General features: G+C 56.9%; 6 protein-coding genes across 6 annotated transcripts; 3 read left to right on the top strand and 3 right to left on the bottom strand.

Moving 5' to 3' along the window:
• Positions 1-38: 38 nt before the first annotated feature.
• BCV69DRAFT_284032 (P-loop containing nucleoside triphosphate hydrolase protein) lies at positions 39-3,341 on the bottom strand. Its single transcript, XM_025492900.1, has 3 exons — positions 3,178-3,341; positions 2,756-2,799; positions 39-2,679 (listed from the first exon to the last, which is right to left on the bottom strand). Coding segments are annotated over exons 1-3 (2,529 nt in total). The 5' UTR covers positions 3,180-3,341; the 3' UTR covers positions 39-196.
• Positions 3,342-3,639: 298 nt separating this feature from the next.
• BCV69DRAFT_261505 (N-terminal acetyltransferase A, auxiliary subunit) lies at positions 3,640-6,603 on the top strand. Its single transcript, XM_025490700.1, has 2 exons — positions 3,640-4,233; positions 4,308-6,603. The coding sequence occupies exons 1-2, from the start codon at positions 3,676-3,678 to the stop codon at positions 6,477-6,479; spliced, it is 2,730 nt and encodes a 909-aa protein (XP_025346558.1). The 5' UTR covers positions 3,640-3,675; the 3' UTR covers positions 6,480-6,603.
• A 112-nt stretch (positions 6,604-6,715) lies between these two features.
• BCV69DRAFT_313659 (hypothetical protein) lies at positions 6,716-10,303 on the bottom strand. Its single transcript, XM_025495053.1, has 2 exons — positions 9,925-10,303; positions 6,716-9,840 (listed from the first exon to the last, which is right to left on the bottom strand). The coding sequence occupies exons 1-2, from the start codon at positions 9,944-9,946 to the stop codon at positions 6,965-6,967; spliced, it is 2,898 nt and encodes a 965-aa protein (XP_025346557.1). The 5' UTR covers positions 9,947-10,303; the 3' UTR covers positions 6,716-6,964.
• A 179-nt stretch (positions 10,304-10,482) lies between these two features.
• BCV69DRAFT_284029 (hypothetical protein) lies at positions 10,483-12,068 on the top strand. The gene is made up of 2 exons (XM_025492899.1): positions 10,483-11,455; positions 11,539-12,068. Exons 1-2 carry the CDS (start codon positions 10,849-10,851, stop codon positions 11,772-11,774), a joined length of 843 nt encoding a protein of 280 aa, XP_025346556.1. The 5' UTR covers positions 10,483-10,848; the 3' UTR covers positions 11,775-12,068.
• A 250-nt stretch (positions 12,069-12,318) lies between these two features.
• On the top strand, positions 12,319-14,364 carry BCV69DRAFT_284028 (amidohydrolase). Its single transcript, XM_025492898.1, has 3 exons — positions 12,319-13,255; positions 13,366-13,746; positions 13,853-14,364. The coding sequence occupies exons 1-3, from the start codon at positions 12,424-12,426 to the stop codon at positions 14,107-14,109; spliced, it is 1,470 nt and encodes a 489-aa protein (XP_025346555.1). The 5' UTR covers positions 12,319-12,423; the 3' UTR covers positions 14,110-14,364.
• Positions 14,173-15,026, bottom strand: BCV69DRAFT_37918 (hypothetical protein). The gene has a single exon (XM_025495234.1). The coding sequence runs from the start codon at positions 14,965-14,967 to the stop codon at positions 14,236-14,238; it is 732 nt and encodes a 243-aa protein (XP_025346554.1). The 5' UTR covers positions 14,968-15,026; the 3' UTR covers positions 14,173-14,235.

The following is a 15,026-nucleotide window of genomic DNA, read 5'->3' as shown; positions in this document are numbered from 1 at the left end:
ACCCGTCGATCGACACACACGATCTCAGCGTTGGTTGGAAGCAGTAATGGGAGTCAATTTGTCATTGTTACGAAGCAAAGTCGTGCTGGGGAGCTAAGCGAAACAAAAGACGCGTCAGAAAAGACAGAGTGGGGGGTACGGGCAAGAGGAAGACAGGGAGAAAAGAAAAGACCGGAATCCGATTCCTTCAAACCATCTACAACTTGTCGTAGTACTCTGTGTAAGGTGGCGAGTCGGGCTTCAGTCCCTTCCTGGTTCGGATGCTGACAACCAGGTCGTTGAGCTTGCTGCCCTTCTCGCTGGCGTCTCCGTTCATCAGGGCCCAGTGGTCAAACACACTCTGGGGGAAGGCACGTCCACCAGTCTGTTGACGCAGGTCGGCATTGAAACCGAACGACTCGTTGACGGGCAGGTAAGCCTTGACAGTGTACATAGGAGTACCAGGGCGCTGCTCCTCAGAGTAGACGTGTCCACGCCTCTTGTTGAGAGTCGAGTAGATACCTCCCAGTCCGTCCTCGGGGCACTGGATCTCGACGGAATACACGGGCTCCTGCAGACCGGGGGTGGCGAGCAGGGCAGCGGCGTAGCACACACGTCGGCAAGTGGGGATGAGCTGTCCACCACCTCGGTGGATAGCGTCGGTGTGCAGGGTAACATCGAGGATGTTGAATCGCACACCACGCATGTTCTCCTCGGCACAGGGTCCCTCCTTGGTGGCCCACTGGAAGGCGGCAACACACGAGTCCTTGATTTCGTTGAGGTACTGAACTCCCTTGGTGGTGTCGACCAGGAGGTTGGGTCCGGTGGTCTCGGGACCGAAGCACCAGATCTTTCGGGCATCGGTAACGTCCCATCCGTACTCGTCAGCCAGAAGACGAGCTCGCAGCTTGACATCGTCACGGGGGTTGACCTTGCCGCCCTCGATGGCCTTCGACAGCTCCTCGTCAAGAGGGGCGGCGGTGACGTAGAGACGGTTGTGCTTGTTCTGCGACTTCGACAGAGCGGTCATGGAAGACTCAGCCTGAACGGTCTCACGGTAACCGACGACGGGGTCGGAGATCTTGAGAGGAATACCAGCGTGGTCCTGCTCCAGATCCTTCAAGATGATCTCCAAGTGGAGCTCACCGGCACCGGCGACAATGTGCTCACCAGTCTCAGAGATCCAAGCCTGGACACAGGGGTCAGACTTCGACAGACGCTTGAGACCCTCGACCAGCTTGGGCAGGTCGTTGGCGTTCTTGACCTCAACGGCAACCTGCACGACGGGGGAGACGGAGAACTTCATGACCTTCATGTTGTGGGCAGTCTCCGAAGAAGTGAGAGTACCAGACTTGAGCAGGAACTGGTCGACACCGACCAGACCAATGATGTTTCCGGCAGGGCAGTCCTCGATGGGCTCGATGTAACGACCCATCATCAGCACAGTACGCTGAATGGACTTGACGAACAGGTCCTCCTTCTTGCCGGGGGTGTAGCTGGGGCCCTGGATACGGATCTTGGGTCCAGACCTGACGGTACCGGAGAAGATACGACCGAAGGCGTAGAAGCGACCCTTGTCGGAAGTGGGCACCATCTTGGAGACGTACAGCATGAGGGGTCCGTTGGGGTCACAGTCACGGATACCGATGGCAGACTCGTCATCGAGGGGACCCTCGTAGAGAGTCTCGACACGGTATCGCTGAGCGGTCTTGGGCGAGGGCAGGTTGATGACAATCATCTCCAGGAGAGCGTCACCAGCGGGCAGGAACTTCCTCATGACAACCTTCAGGAGAGCCTTGCCCTCGAGGTCCTTCTCGTCGGAGGTCAGAACGACCTCGAGCTTCTCAAGGAGCTGAGTGGTCTCCTCCTTCTTGAAGTTCATGATCGAGTCGAAGATTCGGTAGATGGGGTCAAGAACGAAGATGTTGAAGGCACGCTCAAGGGGCTTGCCGTCAGCGTCAGTGGCCTTGGTGGACCACTTCTTGGTCTTGGGGTTGAAGAAGTTGTCACCCCACAGCTTCTGCATCATCTTGGCCTTGTCAACACCGAACTTCTTGGCGTACCTGGTGGCGAATTGTCGCAGGGTGAAAGCCCAGCCGTGGAGACCGGAAGCGAAAGCAACGGTTCCCTGGTCGGGGTAGACCTGAACATCACCGAGGACCTTGTCAGCGTAGGTGGCAATGACGACGTTGACGGACTCGATGGTTCGGGAGAAGGTCTGGAAGAGGTCCTCCTTGCCGACTTGCAGCTCGAGGAGGGCTCGGTCGACCTTGTTGACACAGACGACTGGCTTGATTCGCTCAGTCAGGGCCTGTCGCAGCACGGTCTCGGTCTGGACACAGACACCCTCGATACAGTCGACGACGACGAGAGCACCGTCGGTGACACGGAGGGCGGCAGTGACCTCGGAGGAGAAGTCAACGTGACCGGGCGAGTCGATGAGGTTGATCAAGAACTCGTTTCCGTCAGCAGGCTCCTTGATGGCCTCCAGCTCATCCTTGGCCATGGGGAAGTACATGGAGATGGCAGTGGACTTGATGGTGATACCACGCTCCTTCTCGTCATCACGGGTGTCCATGAAACGTGTGTCACCGGCCTTGGCAGAGGCGATGATACCGGCCTTGGAGACCAAGGAGTCGGTGAGGGTGGACTTTCCGTGGTCGACGTGGGCAATGACCGAGATGTTTCGAATGTTGCTCGCTGTGAGAGGAGAAGATGCAGAGGTGAGCAATGTGTCCAGGTAGTGGTGCACGAAAGGATGCGGCGGAATACTCACACTTGTCCATGAGCTCACGGATCTGGTCAACGGTGAAAAGAACCCTATAGTAAAGCAAGGCGGGGTGGAGGAGGAGCCAGATGTGTCAGTACCGGTGCATGCGTTTGGCGCTGATACCCGAGTGCAGTCTTGGACCCCTTTGCCCAACGCAGCCTTGCAGACTCGTGGAAGTGATTCGACCACGGATCTTGTCGGCTCAGGGTATATTAAAGTTGTTTTTTGTGTGTATGGAAGCATCGAAGGTGACCTCTGTCCATGATCGTAAGATTATCTTCCCAGCCATTGCTGCTCCTTCGCTTCCACCCTGCCCAGGCGGTATTTCCTCAGACAGCAGCCTATCTTGACCAGCCCACCAGCTCGTAAGTGCCTCCTACTCCTGCTGTACTCTTCGAGGGCAGCATCGAGGGTGCGCAGATACTCACATCTTGACTAGATTATGGGGGTGGTGCGGGTTTAGTAGTAGGGGTAAAAAGGGTCCGGCTTAGCGGAGATAAGGGAGCTTTCGAAGCTTCCTTTTTTCAGGTGAGGGTAGGGAGATGTCTACGTTCCTTCACAGACGACGTGCCGACCTTTTCAGAGTCGAGTAGGAGTCGTAGGAAAGAGGCGGGGCGGGGAGGATGAGGAAGGGGAGAAGGCGAAGAAGGAGGCACGGCGGCAAATCTGGGCGACGCACACCCAGCGGGCCACACGCCGCCCGCTCAGCCAGCCAGGGAGAAAAATGGGCGGCACCGCGCGCGGCAGGCACTGCGCGGTGGAGCACAGACCCTTGCCTCACCCAGGCAAGCCCCGCCTCGGCCCACGCGCCAAAGCTTCCTGGGCGAGCGGCAGTGGTACCTCATCTTACTCCTTCGACCCTGTGCATATACGCAGCCCAGCCCATTCCTCCGAGCTCCTCCTGCTCCTCCCCCTCCCACCCCTCCATGCCGCCAAAGGGCAAGGTAGCCGTCGCTGGCGGTAGCCTCCCGACAAAGGAGCGAGCCCTCTTCACCCGTCTCCTCCAGGAGTATGAGACCAAGAAGTACAGGCTCGGACTCAAGACGGCAGACACCATCCTCAAGAAGCACCCCGACCATGGAGAGACGCTCTGTATGAAGGGTCTCATCTTGGCCTCGCTTGGTGATCGAGCTGCAGGCTTGGATCTGGCCAGGCAGGGCGTGCGGAAAGATCTGACGAGCTTCATCAGCTGGCATGCCCTTGGGATCCTCAACCGTATGGACAAGAACTACGAAGAGTCGATCAAATGCTACGCTCAGGCCCTGAGGATCGAAGGAGGCACAAATCTCAACCTCATCAGAGAGTCGAGCTACATGCATGTCCAGTCGCGCAACTTCACCCCGCTCATCGATCAGAGGATCACTCTGTTGCGCATGCAGCCCCACATCAGATCCAACTGGGCAGCCCTGGCTACCGCCTATCATCTTGACGGACAGCTCAAGGAAGCCGAGAATGTTCTGGCGCAGTGGGAACATACATGCCGAGTGAGTCCGAAGAGCTGGTCGCTGAAGATGAGGAGCTACTGCTGACTAACAAGCTTACTGCCCCGCCTTCACAGGATGTACCCAGCTCGAATTACGAACACTCCGAGATGCTTCTCTACAAAGCTTCCATCCTCTTCGAGGACAAGCGCTACGAGGACGTCATCACCTACTTCTCTCACATCTCGACATCAAGCCGCATCGTTGACCAGAGAGCTATGCGGTTGTTGCAGGCAAAGTCCTACCTCGAGCTTGGTCAGCTGGACGAGGCGCAGAAGATGTGGACTAAGCTTGTCCAGGAGAATGAGGAGGATCGGGGCCACATACAGGGTTGGCTGAGGAGTAAAGGCGTAAAGCTTGACGCCTCCAGCGAGGAAGGGTACGCCACGGCAGTAGAAGCGCTTCGTGAACTTCGGAGCTCCTTCCCTAAGAGTCACTCAGCGCAGCGTACTGAGTTGGTCTACCTGAAGGGCGATGCTTTCGCCGAGGCCCTGGAAGCCTATCTATATCGAGCTCTCACCAAGGGAGTTCCTAGCATCTTCTCCGACCTCAAGGCGCTTCTCGCCGACTCTGCCAAGCGAAAAGCTCTCGAGACTGTGGCTCTGTCGCTCCTGGATAAGTTCGCCCCTTCGACATCTTCGGACGAGCCACCTTCCTCTTACCTCTGGACACTATACTTCCTTGCTCAATTCTACTCTCACACTAGTCAAGCCGAGACTGCCCTTGCCTACATCGAATCAGCAATTGCTCACACCCCGACCCTTCCCGAGCTCTACATGACCAAGGCTCGTATCCTGAAACGAGCAGGAGCAATTGAAGCCGCCAGTCACGCCATGGAAGATGCTCGTCTGCTTGATGGTCAAGACAGGTTCCTCAACAGCAAGGACGCCAAGTACAAGCTGCGAAATGGTCAGGCAGAGGAAGGAGAAGCAGTCATGGGTCTCTTCACAAAGCCAGACGCTTCCTCGCCTCTTGCTGATCTGATCGAAATGCAGGCTATCTGGTTCATCTACGAGAACGGTCTTTCCCACGAGGAGCAAGGCGACCTCCACCTTGCTCTCAAGCGGTACGCCCAGACGGAGAAGATCTTTGAGGACCACTGGGATGACCAACTAGACTTCCACTCTTACTGTATCCGCAAATTCACATTGAGAGACTACATCGACATGTGCCGCTGGGAAGATGGAATTCGTGGTCATCGCACATACGTCAGCGCTGCTTTGCGCGCCGTCGGCATCTACCTCTCTCTCCACGACGAGCCCTCTCTCGCAACGCCTGGACGGTCCACGACCAATGGCGCGGCAGGGCACAGCAACGGTACGAGTGAGGAAGAGACGAAGAAGGAGCAGAAGCGGTTGAGGAAGCTCGAGGCTAAGAAGAAGGAAGAAGAAGAGGCAAAGAAGAAGAAGGAGGCGGCAGCAAAGGCCAAGGCCAAAGGTGGTAAAGCCGCAGAAGAAGACGATACCCCTCAGGTCATCCCCGATCCTGATCCGGAAGGTATGGCCCTGCTGCAGTCGAATCAGCCCTTGGAGCAAGCAGAGCGGCTACTGCGCTCCTTGCAATTCCACGCAGCAGGCGATGCCCGTGTGTGGATCGCCACCTTTGAGCATGCTCTGCGCGATAAGAACTGGCTGCTCTGCGCTCGAGCGCTGCGCAAGTCCACTGGTCTCCTCAACAAGTCTAGCAATTCCAGCTCAAGAGATCCAACACTTGCGGGTCGAGTGCACGTCCAGCTCCTGCAGCTCCTCAAAGGCATGCCCGATCTAGCCGCTGCCCCCGCCGAGGTGAGAGGAGGCCTCGAGGCTGCTCTAGAGGGGATCAAGCCCGCAAGCGAGGTCAGCCTAGAGAGGGTGAACGATGAGTTCCTCCAGCGCACAGGGGACGTCCTCTCCCATGCCCGGGCTAGCCTAGTCCTCTCCCCCGACGCGAGCACAAGGGAGCGCGTCGTGGCCTCTTGCATCGGATTTGCCTCGGCACCTACGAGTACACTTCCCGCGCTGCGAGAAACCTACCGGTTCCTCCTCTCCTCTTCCTCTCCTTCTGTCTCCAGCACGCCACTCCTCCCCCGTCTATCCCCTGCGGCCAGTAGCGAGGAGTTGCAGACCTTCAGGAGTAAAGCGTTGGAGCGCTTCCCGCTTGCGGAAATGTTCATGAGTACAGAGGGTAGAGAGGGAAAGAGGGTGGAGAGGGCGGAGAGGAGGAAAGGGTGGGAGGCGGTCAAGGATGGGATGGATGGGGTGCCTGCTTGAAGTAGAGAAGTGGAGAGAGGGGATGAGAGGGAAAAGGGAAGAGAGAGGAGGGAGGAGCAGACGTTGCACGCCTGTATTTTCACACTCGTTCAGACAACAGACATACATACATTCCATACACCAGCATCTACGCCCCCGTCCAATCGATCGATCGAACCTCTGCTGTCGCTTTGACTTTGAGAATTGAGTGCATACGCGTGTCTGCAACAGCTTCAGGCGTGTCGGTGCTCGCGAGATGGCGTATAAGATAAGATGAGATTGACAACGAATCATGGGGCTCAGCGAGGGGCGAGAGTATGGTACAAATGTGACGTATAGCATATAAGAAAAGGCCGTAGTGGCCGAAGATGAGGAGCAGAATGAGGAACGAGGAGAGGGAGAAGACAGGAGGCAGAAGCGCTGCAGTTCCTTACTCCTGGCAAAAGCGCACGATGGTGAGGACGACAGGAGCGCTAGCCTGCCTGTCTTGCTGGCTAGCTAGGTATCTAGACGCCACTTACTTCCTGTCCAGCCGCACTCCCACCTCCACCCGCACTTCCATTCCCGCCACGTCTCGTAAGGGAGAGAGAGGAGTGCCACATCTCCAACAAAGCCTGGTCATCGTCAATTTCCTCCGCGCCTGTTGCTCGACTCGCTTCCACCTCGCTCTCTGCTTTCCGCTGAGAGGAGCGACCTTGCTTCGTCTCGTCTTCCGACCCCGAATCTGAGGAAGAAGAGGAGCTGCGCCCCGTCCTGCTCTTGCGCCGACGTAGAGTGCGAGCTGAAGCCGCAGCTGACGCAGAGGAGGAAGTGAGCGTGCCTGAGCTTCCCGGGTTTCTCGAAAGGGCCATGCGAGATCCGCTTCCACGAGGGGCAGGGGAAGAGGCTCGCACTGTATCTGCTTCGCTCCCACCTACCTGAAGCTGCACCTGCGTCTGCGTCTGCGATTGCAAGTCCAGTCGATCCGTCGAGCTACCCCAGCCCGCCCGCAGGTAGGGATACGGCAAGCCTCCTCTTCCCACACTCGCAGAGTGACTGTTGCTTCCACCACCACCACCTCCACTCGTTGGCGTACTTCCCAGCCCCAGCGAGCTGCCTCTTTCCCCAGGGGAATGAGGCGTGGCAGATATGGTGAGCGACGAGTTTGGGCCCGGGCTTGTGACGCCGCTCACATTCGTGGGCGTTGTAGCCGCGAGTGCGGGGGAGGACGGGCGAATAGAGATCCGTTGCAGGCTGAAGGCGGGCGCAAAGGGTGAAGGAGAGGCTGGACGGCCGTTGACTGTGCTCGTGGCTGACGGTGCAGCTGTTGCGGGCGAGGCGGGACGTCGACTGCTCATCCCCGGCGAGACAGGCAAGGAGCGGGCTGATGGCGGGAGCATACTTCGGCGTGCAGCTGCTGCGTCGCGCGCGTTCTGGTCTGGGTTGGGAGTGATCGTCCGAGAGCGTTGACGTCGAAGAGTCCTGGATGGCTGACCAACGTACTCTGTACTGCGGACATGGAGGTCTTCTGGAGGCGGGGTGGCGTTGACGACATGTCCGTGGTGGGCGCTCGTCAGACTGTCCCATCTCTGCTGCGCACCATCTTGAATCTGATTCTCCTCTTCCGACTCGGCGGGCGCTTGCCACAACTCTCCGTTGGGATCAGGATTAGGCGCATAGACGTCTGCTGGAGGTGAAGTTGGATGGTGCTCATGCTCTCCCATCGACCAATCTCCATCTGGACCCGCGCGCATCTCCTCATCGTCCATGACGAAAGGTTCGCCCGGTATGGAGATCGCCGATGTGTCTGCCGACTCCGCCTCAGCGGTAGAAGCAAGGGAGATGCTCGAGACATCGGGATCTTGGGATTCGGCTCTGTTCTTTCTGCCCCTTGAACCGCTCATCTTCCACTCTTTCCTAGATCTGACGACCTTCTTGCGGAGGACTTCCCATTCCTCGCTGTTCCCAGAGAATGTCGAATAGCTCTGCTCCTGCACTTTCTGAGGGACAGTGTGGTCACCTTCTGGAGCTCGATGTTGAGAAGCCACGTAAACATCCTCAGGCATCAGCCCAGCTGGTGTCTCGATGTATGTCTTGACTATGTCCTCCTTCTCTGGTGGTCGCGGCGAAAAGACCACTCTGATGGACCGGTAGAGAAAGTAGCGCGGAGCAGGTTCTGGATTTGGAGAAGCACTGTTCTCAACGCCCGACCTCTCCGAACAAATGAAGTCGCTGTGAGAGTGCTGAGCGACACCAGCATCTGGCTGCATCCAATTAGGAGCAGTTGCCGTCTTCTTCGCTTTCTTTGGGCGGAAGGTGTTGCCAGGGACACACACGAATTGCAGATGCACAGCATACTTGAGCGACTCCATCGGCTTCAGACGCTCGCCTAGCACGCCGGCAGCATCGAAGGAATGCCTTTTGCGCCTCGCTGGTCCAGGCTGTCCTGCATCTCGCAATGGTAAAGTCTCTACACAGATCTTCTTCCGGATGAACGTCTTGGTACTTGTAGGCATATCCTTCAGATCATACGGCACCAGGAAGAGCTTGACGGCTGATTGCAAGTTGGTGTTCTTGACTAGCAGCTGCACTTGCCCGCGTGGTGGTACTTCGTATCCTGGAAAGACGGGAGGGACTAGAGGCATAGTGTGACGCGAGGCGGCCAGTGAGGAAGAGAGGATGCTGTGATAGTGGGCGTCGAGATCGATTGTGCCCACGTACGGAGCCGAGCTGACATTCTGTGTCGATGGGGAGGCAAAGGAAGATGGGCCCGGCGTCGAAGGGGTACAGGCCGCAAGGTAGCTGGCGCTGAAGCTACGAGGAGATGGAGATGACGAGTACGAAGGCTGACTCCAATGAGAGGCCAGACGACTAGAGCCGCTGTCCTCCGGCATGGCGTAGAATCTGGCGTCAAAGTCTACCTTGAGATGGCGGGGGGTCTCCCCCTCGGCTGCTCCGAGTACTCCAAGCTCTGCCTGGAACGGAAAAGGGATACTGGGATTTGTACTCATCCGACCACTGAGCAGAGACTCCGAGTAGGATCCAATGAGAGGACGATTGGGTGTGGGAGATGTAGAGTAGTGATTTGAAGAGCGCCTCCTGCCGGGACGGGGTGTAGCAGGGACAGTGGATGATAGCATGTGGCCGTGTTGCAGAAGCACAGGCGAAGAGGCCGAGGAGGGCATGCGTTTGGGCAGCCAATTGGAAGAGGATGGAGAGGATGAGCGCGAGGAAGACGCCAAAGGGCTGCGGTAGGGTGAGGTGGAATTCGAAGCAGAGGGAGGGCGCCGCCGAGCCAGGGGTCGAGACCTGAGATCACCCATGCTCTCGTCACCGGAGCCTGCGGACAAGAATGTGTCCCCCATCAGCGCCGAGCGAGACAAGGGAGAGGTAGGGAAAGCAGCTAGAGAAATGGATCAAAGCGGGAGAGGTGAGATGTGAGCTAGGCAGAAGTCGTATCAGTGGATGGTATCTGCCTCTCACTCACCATTCAATGCCATGCTGGGCATCCTCGTGTGACACCCGCTGTCACCCGGTCAACGGTGTACGGAGGATGCTGTCAGGCTCCTTGACCTTCTATATATACAGATCCAGCCTCTTGCGTGAGAGAGTCGTCTTTCAAGGACTCATCGTGCCCGCTCTTCAGGCACTCTGGGGTACCGGGTTGTGATGTCCAGCTTGGGGCAGGGATGGTAGGTGGAAAGGGCACCGGGATAGCGGATGATAAAATCCCGCGAGCAAGCAGATGGCAGCAGACCGAGGCTTGCGATCTGGGAACAGTGGCAGCAAAGCGGTCAGATGGCGAGGATGGCAGTGGATGGGCGAGCTGTTTACCGGGGCCGGAGGAGGTGGTGAGTAAGATCCGTGGTGGGTAGCCGGGCAGGACAGGAGGAGTCACGCCAAATTCATGCAGCTCCACTGCCTTCCCGCATGTGGCTACTCACCCCGACCGGAACGGAAGCGGAGGCAGGTGCAAGAGCAAAGCACCTCGACCTTGATTTGCGCCTGGGTGGGGAGATTGCTTGCTGCTTGGCGACTTAAGAGTGGGACATGAGCAGCTCTATGAGAGACTGGCAGAGTGTCCATCGTACCCACTTTGACCACATTCGGTACTCCACCATACCACTCAGCCCTCGTGAAGCCCAATCTACCTAGGCGAGGTGGCTGTTGATGTCGAAGGTGGCCGACGCGCTGCCTCTTCCTCTTTCCGCTCGGGCCGCACTGAGACTACACTTGTCCACCTCGCCTCACCCACCTCGCTCACACGACTGTGCCTACCGCTGCTCACTCCTACTCACAGACTCGAGCCAAGACAAGGCTCGAGGAAAGAGCTGCCTCGACTCCGCCTGAAAGTCATACAAGCGTTGACTGGGCTTGAAGTCGCACCAACTATTACTTCGGTGGTCATTCTATGACCTCGTTCTCCCGAAGACGACCCGCCTCTCCCTCTTCGTCTTCTTCGCTCTCTTCGCCTTCTCGATCTCATACACTGCCTCACATAGATACCAAGGCTGGACTCTACTCTACACCGACGATCACTCTCAACGGCCTACCCATCTCGGCCCCTTCTTCGGCCGCCTATCCCCCAAAGCACTTTGGTCGAAGTCGACCTAGGACCCCACCATACGCAGAGAGCGCCAGTAGCAGGTCCACGCCCTTCTCATTCTCATCGTACTTCACCTGGATCAGATCCAGCTCAAGTTCCACAATGGCTTCGACTTCTTCCTCGTCGCCCCAGGCCTCCTCTTCGAAGAATCTTCGCTCGCGCACCATCCCTCCCTCTCCTCTCAAGCCAAGCCCTCACCAGCAACAAGCCACTTCCCAGCCCCTATCTCAGTACAAGCCGAGCAAGCTACCTAGCAAGAGGAACAATGCCCTATACAGCCCAAACAACCATATGCCCTCGCCGATTTTCCAGCCGATCAAGTGGGTGAGATGGCTCAATTGGAGGATCAACATTTGGTTGCAAGCGAGCTTTGCCGGGGGAATGTTGACTGATTGGGAGAGCTTGAGTGTTGGTGAGTCCAGGCAGGTCGTATAGCGAAATGTGAAGCCTTTCATTGACACGATTCATCATATCTTCATATCCGAAATCCTCTAGCATTTGTCACCCTCCTACTAGTAATCGTCCTGCTCTACGCCCTCTTCTTCCAATTCCCGGCAACGGTCAGAGCACTACACAAGCGAGCCACTTACTACATCTATGGCAACTACGGCGCCGTGACAGGTGGGGCGGGCAATGCTGGATTGTCATCGTCGAGCAGTGGATTGGCGGGAGATGGGATTGTGGATGGGGTTGCGGCTGAAATGGCTGGAATTTATCAGGGCGTCGTATGAGACGGTCTGCTGATAGCGGGCGTTGTCTAAATTCAACGGCAGTCTCAAGAAAGTCAGGCAGCCTTGGCAGGAGGGAGAGGACGATACCCGTAGCGGCAAGAAGGTCTTGAAGAGGCCAATCTCCACCCCTCTAGACAGACGATGGATGATCCTCACTGGCCTCCTCAGTAGCGGTGAAGGGGGTGAAGAAAGCCCAGATCAGAGTGCCGTCGTACGGTTCCATTTGTGTCCAACCTTCGATGACTCGCTGTTGCTGTCCATTTGCATAGATCAGTAATACCGTTGCTACATTTAACTCTGAGTGTGCGAGCCCGACTGCATTTTTTGGGACCTACCAGTCTGCTAGTCTACGCTCATGGTATGGCCCAGTGAGTGTGATCTCTGGCCCATTTTGCCTCTTTTGCCCAGCGGCGCGTCGGACGAAGCAGGCCGAGGGCCGAGGGCGGAGAGGATGCAGAGTGCAGGGTCCACTTTGCTGCCAGGCCAGAGCAGAGAGCCCCGCAAGCGGAGCCACCTGCAGATGTCCCCTCGCTGCGCTGATTGCCTCACCCATCTGCTCTCGCCTGCTATCTTGACCACGTCGAGGTGGTAGCGATCCATCCAGCTTGGCCTTGGTACACCCTTCTCCTTCCTCCTCATCACCCTCGAGATGCCATCCTGCTTCTCTGCCCTCTTGCCACGTGCTAAGAGCACCCGGCGTCAAGAAGAGAAGCCCGCCTCTCCTTCTCGTGAGGAGAAGCTTCCCTCATCGCTAGCACGCAGCGCCCATTCTTCCTGCGGACAATGCACAGCATGGAGTAGTGATCTTCTCCCTTCATACACCGCTCAAGACCTCAAGAGCTCCGCTAGCTCCCCTTCCACTCCCTTGCCTATGAGCTCCCTCTCCCACTCCCTCGCCCACCATATTCACAATGAGCTCCAAAACCTCTCGCCAACTCTGCGCGATCTTTCTCTCAAGATGTGGGACTTGCATGAGCCGGCCTTTACGGAGCACAAGACACACGATCTCTTCGTAGACTTTTTCCGTGGGTTGGACAAGGAAGGGTGGAAGATTACCCCTCATGCGAATGGATTGGAGACGGCTTGGAGAGCGGAATTCGTACACCACTCCAAGGGATCCATGAAGGCCAAAGATGGCAAGATCCCAACTGTTGGATTCCAGAGTGAGCTTGACTCGCTCCCTGGCATCGGGCACGCCTGCGGCCATAACCTCATCGCAATCGGAGGCGTAGGCGCAGCTCTATCAGTCGCCTCTGCCCTAGTCAAGTACGACGTGACAGGTCGGGTGGTTCTGCTTGGTACGCCCGCAGAAGAAGGTGGAGGAGGGAAAGTCATCATGCTTGAGGATGGAGCTTATGATGGCATGGACGCTTGTTTGATGATTCACCCTTGCCCTGAGGAGATGATTGGACCGCTGCTTGCAGTCGTGCCGATTACGGTGTCGTTCACGGGCGCGACGGCTCATGCTGGAGGATTCCCTGGTGAGTAGGCAGACTACGCAACCGTAGTTGATAAGACTGAATGAGATTTAGAAGAGATGGACATGAGCTGACTTTGATGAGATCTCTTCTCACTGCCTCTGGCTGCGCAGAGCAAGGCATCAATGCTCAAGACGCCGCCATCCTCTCCTACAACAACATCTCCCTCCTCCGTCAACAACTCCCCACAACCGCCCGAGTCCACGGCATCCTGATTGCCGATCCAGACTGGGCTCCCAACGTCATTCCCGGCAAGTCCAAGATGGTTTGGAATGTCCGCTCCACTACCCGCTCCGAACTAGACGTCGTAAAGGCCAAAGTCCTCAAGTGTTTCCAGGCGGCAGCGCTTGCTACGGGGTGTAAGATTGACATTGAAGAAGGGAGAGCGTATGATGATGTGAGGAATTCACAGAGATTGACGGATGATTATGTGCAGTTCATGAAGGAGGAGTTTGAGATTGAGTATGCGAGGAAGCCTGTAGCGGTCAGCACCGGTGAGTTAAACCCATTCACACTGATCAGCAAGCCCAAGTCCGAAGCCTGACTTCAATACCCCCTTCCTCTTCCCTTCCCTGCCCTTTACCCCTTTGCTCCTTGCAGACTTCGGCAACATCTCCTACCACCTCCCCTCTGTCCACCCAATGTACAAGATTCCAATCGACGACCCCAAGACCCAAGGCAACCATACCGTCGGCTTCACCTCTGCCTCTCGCACTCCCGCCGCTCACGAAGCAACACTCAAGGCTACAGAGGGGATTGCAGTTCTGGGTGCGAGGGTGCTGGCCGAGGGAGAGTATAGGGAGCTCCTTTGGAAGGAATGGAAGGAGTGGAAAAAGGGGACGGAGGAGGAGGAGTAGAGGGAGCGCGCTGTGAGAGGCGAGCGATGGCAGGACAGACGAGGCTGGTTGGACACTTGGCCAGAGAATGATCAAGCTCTTCTCCGTTGTATGTGATGTAGGGTGGGGTGTATGTGTATTTCGAGACTACAAGTACAGAGATTTTGCGCATGACTCGGAGGTCCCTGGGCAGGGTTTGGGCGGTGGGGTGAGCGATCCCAGCGCTGAAGAGATGTGAGTGAGATGCCTGATGAGACGAGGGAGAGACAAAGGGACAGAAGAAGTGCATAGCTGCTCTAGCCTTGACGCTGTGGTTTGATAAGGAAGAGCCGAGCAGCACATGTCAGCTCTGATGTGTTCGCCTCTGTCTCGTCCTCCAGCATCTCCAATTCCTCCCCCTCTCTCTGCATTCCTCCAGTCCGTCTCGCCATTCTCAAGACCCTCTCTCCTCATCTCTCCCCCCCTTCTCTCTCTACTCACCTGCTTGTGCTTTGGATCCTTTGAGCAAATGACATACAATCGTCCTTTACGTCTTACGACTGAGCATCCTTCACAGAACTTCTTGACTGAGCTGCGCACCTTCATTCCTCGTGTCTGCTCTTGAGATAGAAGAGAGCGAGAAGCAGGATTTGTGAGGAATCCCGCTGATGCTACTGTTGCTGTTGTTGTTGGTGGTGAGGAGGTAGGATGGGAGGAGGGGAGAGGTGGGTGCAGAGAAGAGTGGGAGTGGGAGGAAGAGCAATTGCAGGATGGCTTTGCCCGAGAAGGTAGGAGAGGCGTGGCCGAGCGAGTTGTGCTGATCAGGCGGGATGTGCTGGCCAGTGGAGTGCTGGACACCGGCGAGAGCTGGGTACGGAGCAGAGGCTGAAGGCGTAGCATCTCTGCGAATTCTTGATGATGGTGAGGTGAGGTGAGGTGAGGTGAGGTGTGAGTATGAG

Source organism: Pseudomicrostroma glucosiphilum (assembly GCF_003144135.1).
Source record: "Pseudomicrostroma glucosiphilum strain MCA 4718 unplaced genomic scaffold BCV69scaffold_11, whole genome shotgun sequence".
NCBI lineage: Eukaryota > Fungi > Basidiomycota > Exobasidiomycetes > Microstromatales > Microstromataceae > Microstroma > Microstroma glucosiphilum.
The sequence above is the reverse complement of the archived record's forward strand: the minus strand, read 5'-3'. Positions and strand labels throughout refer to the sequence as shown.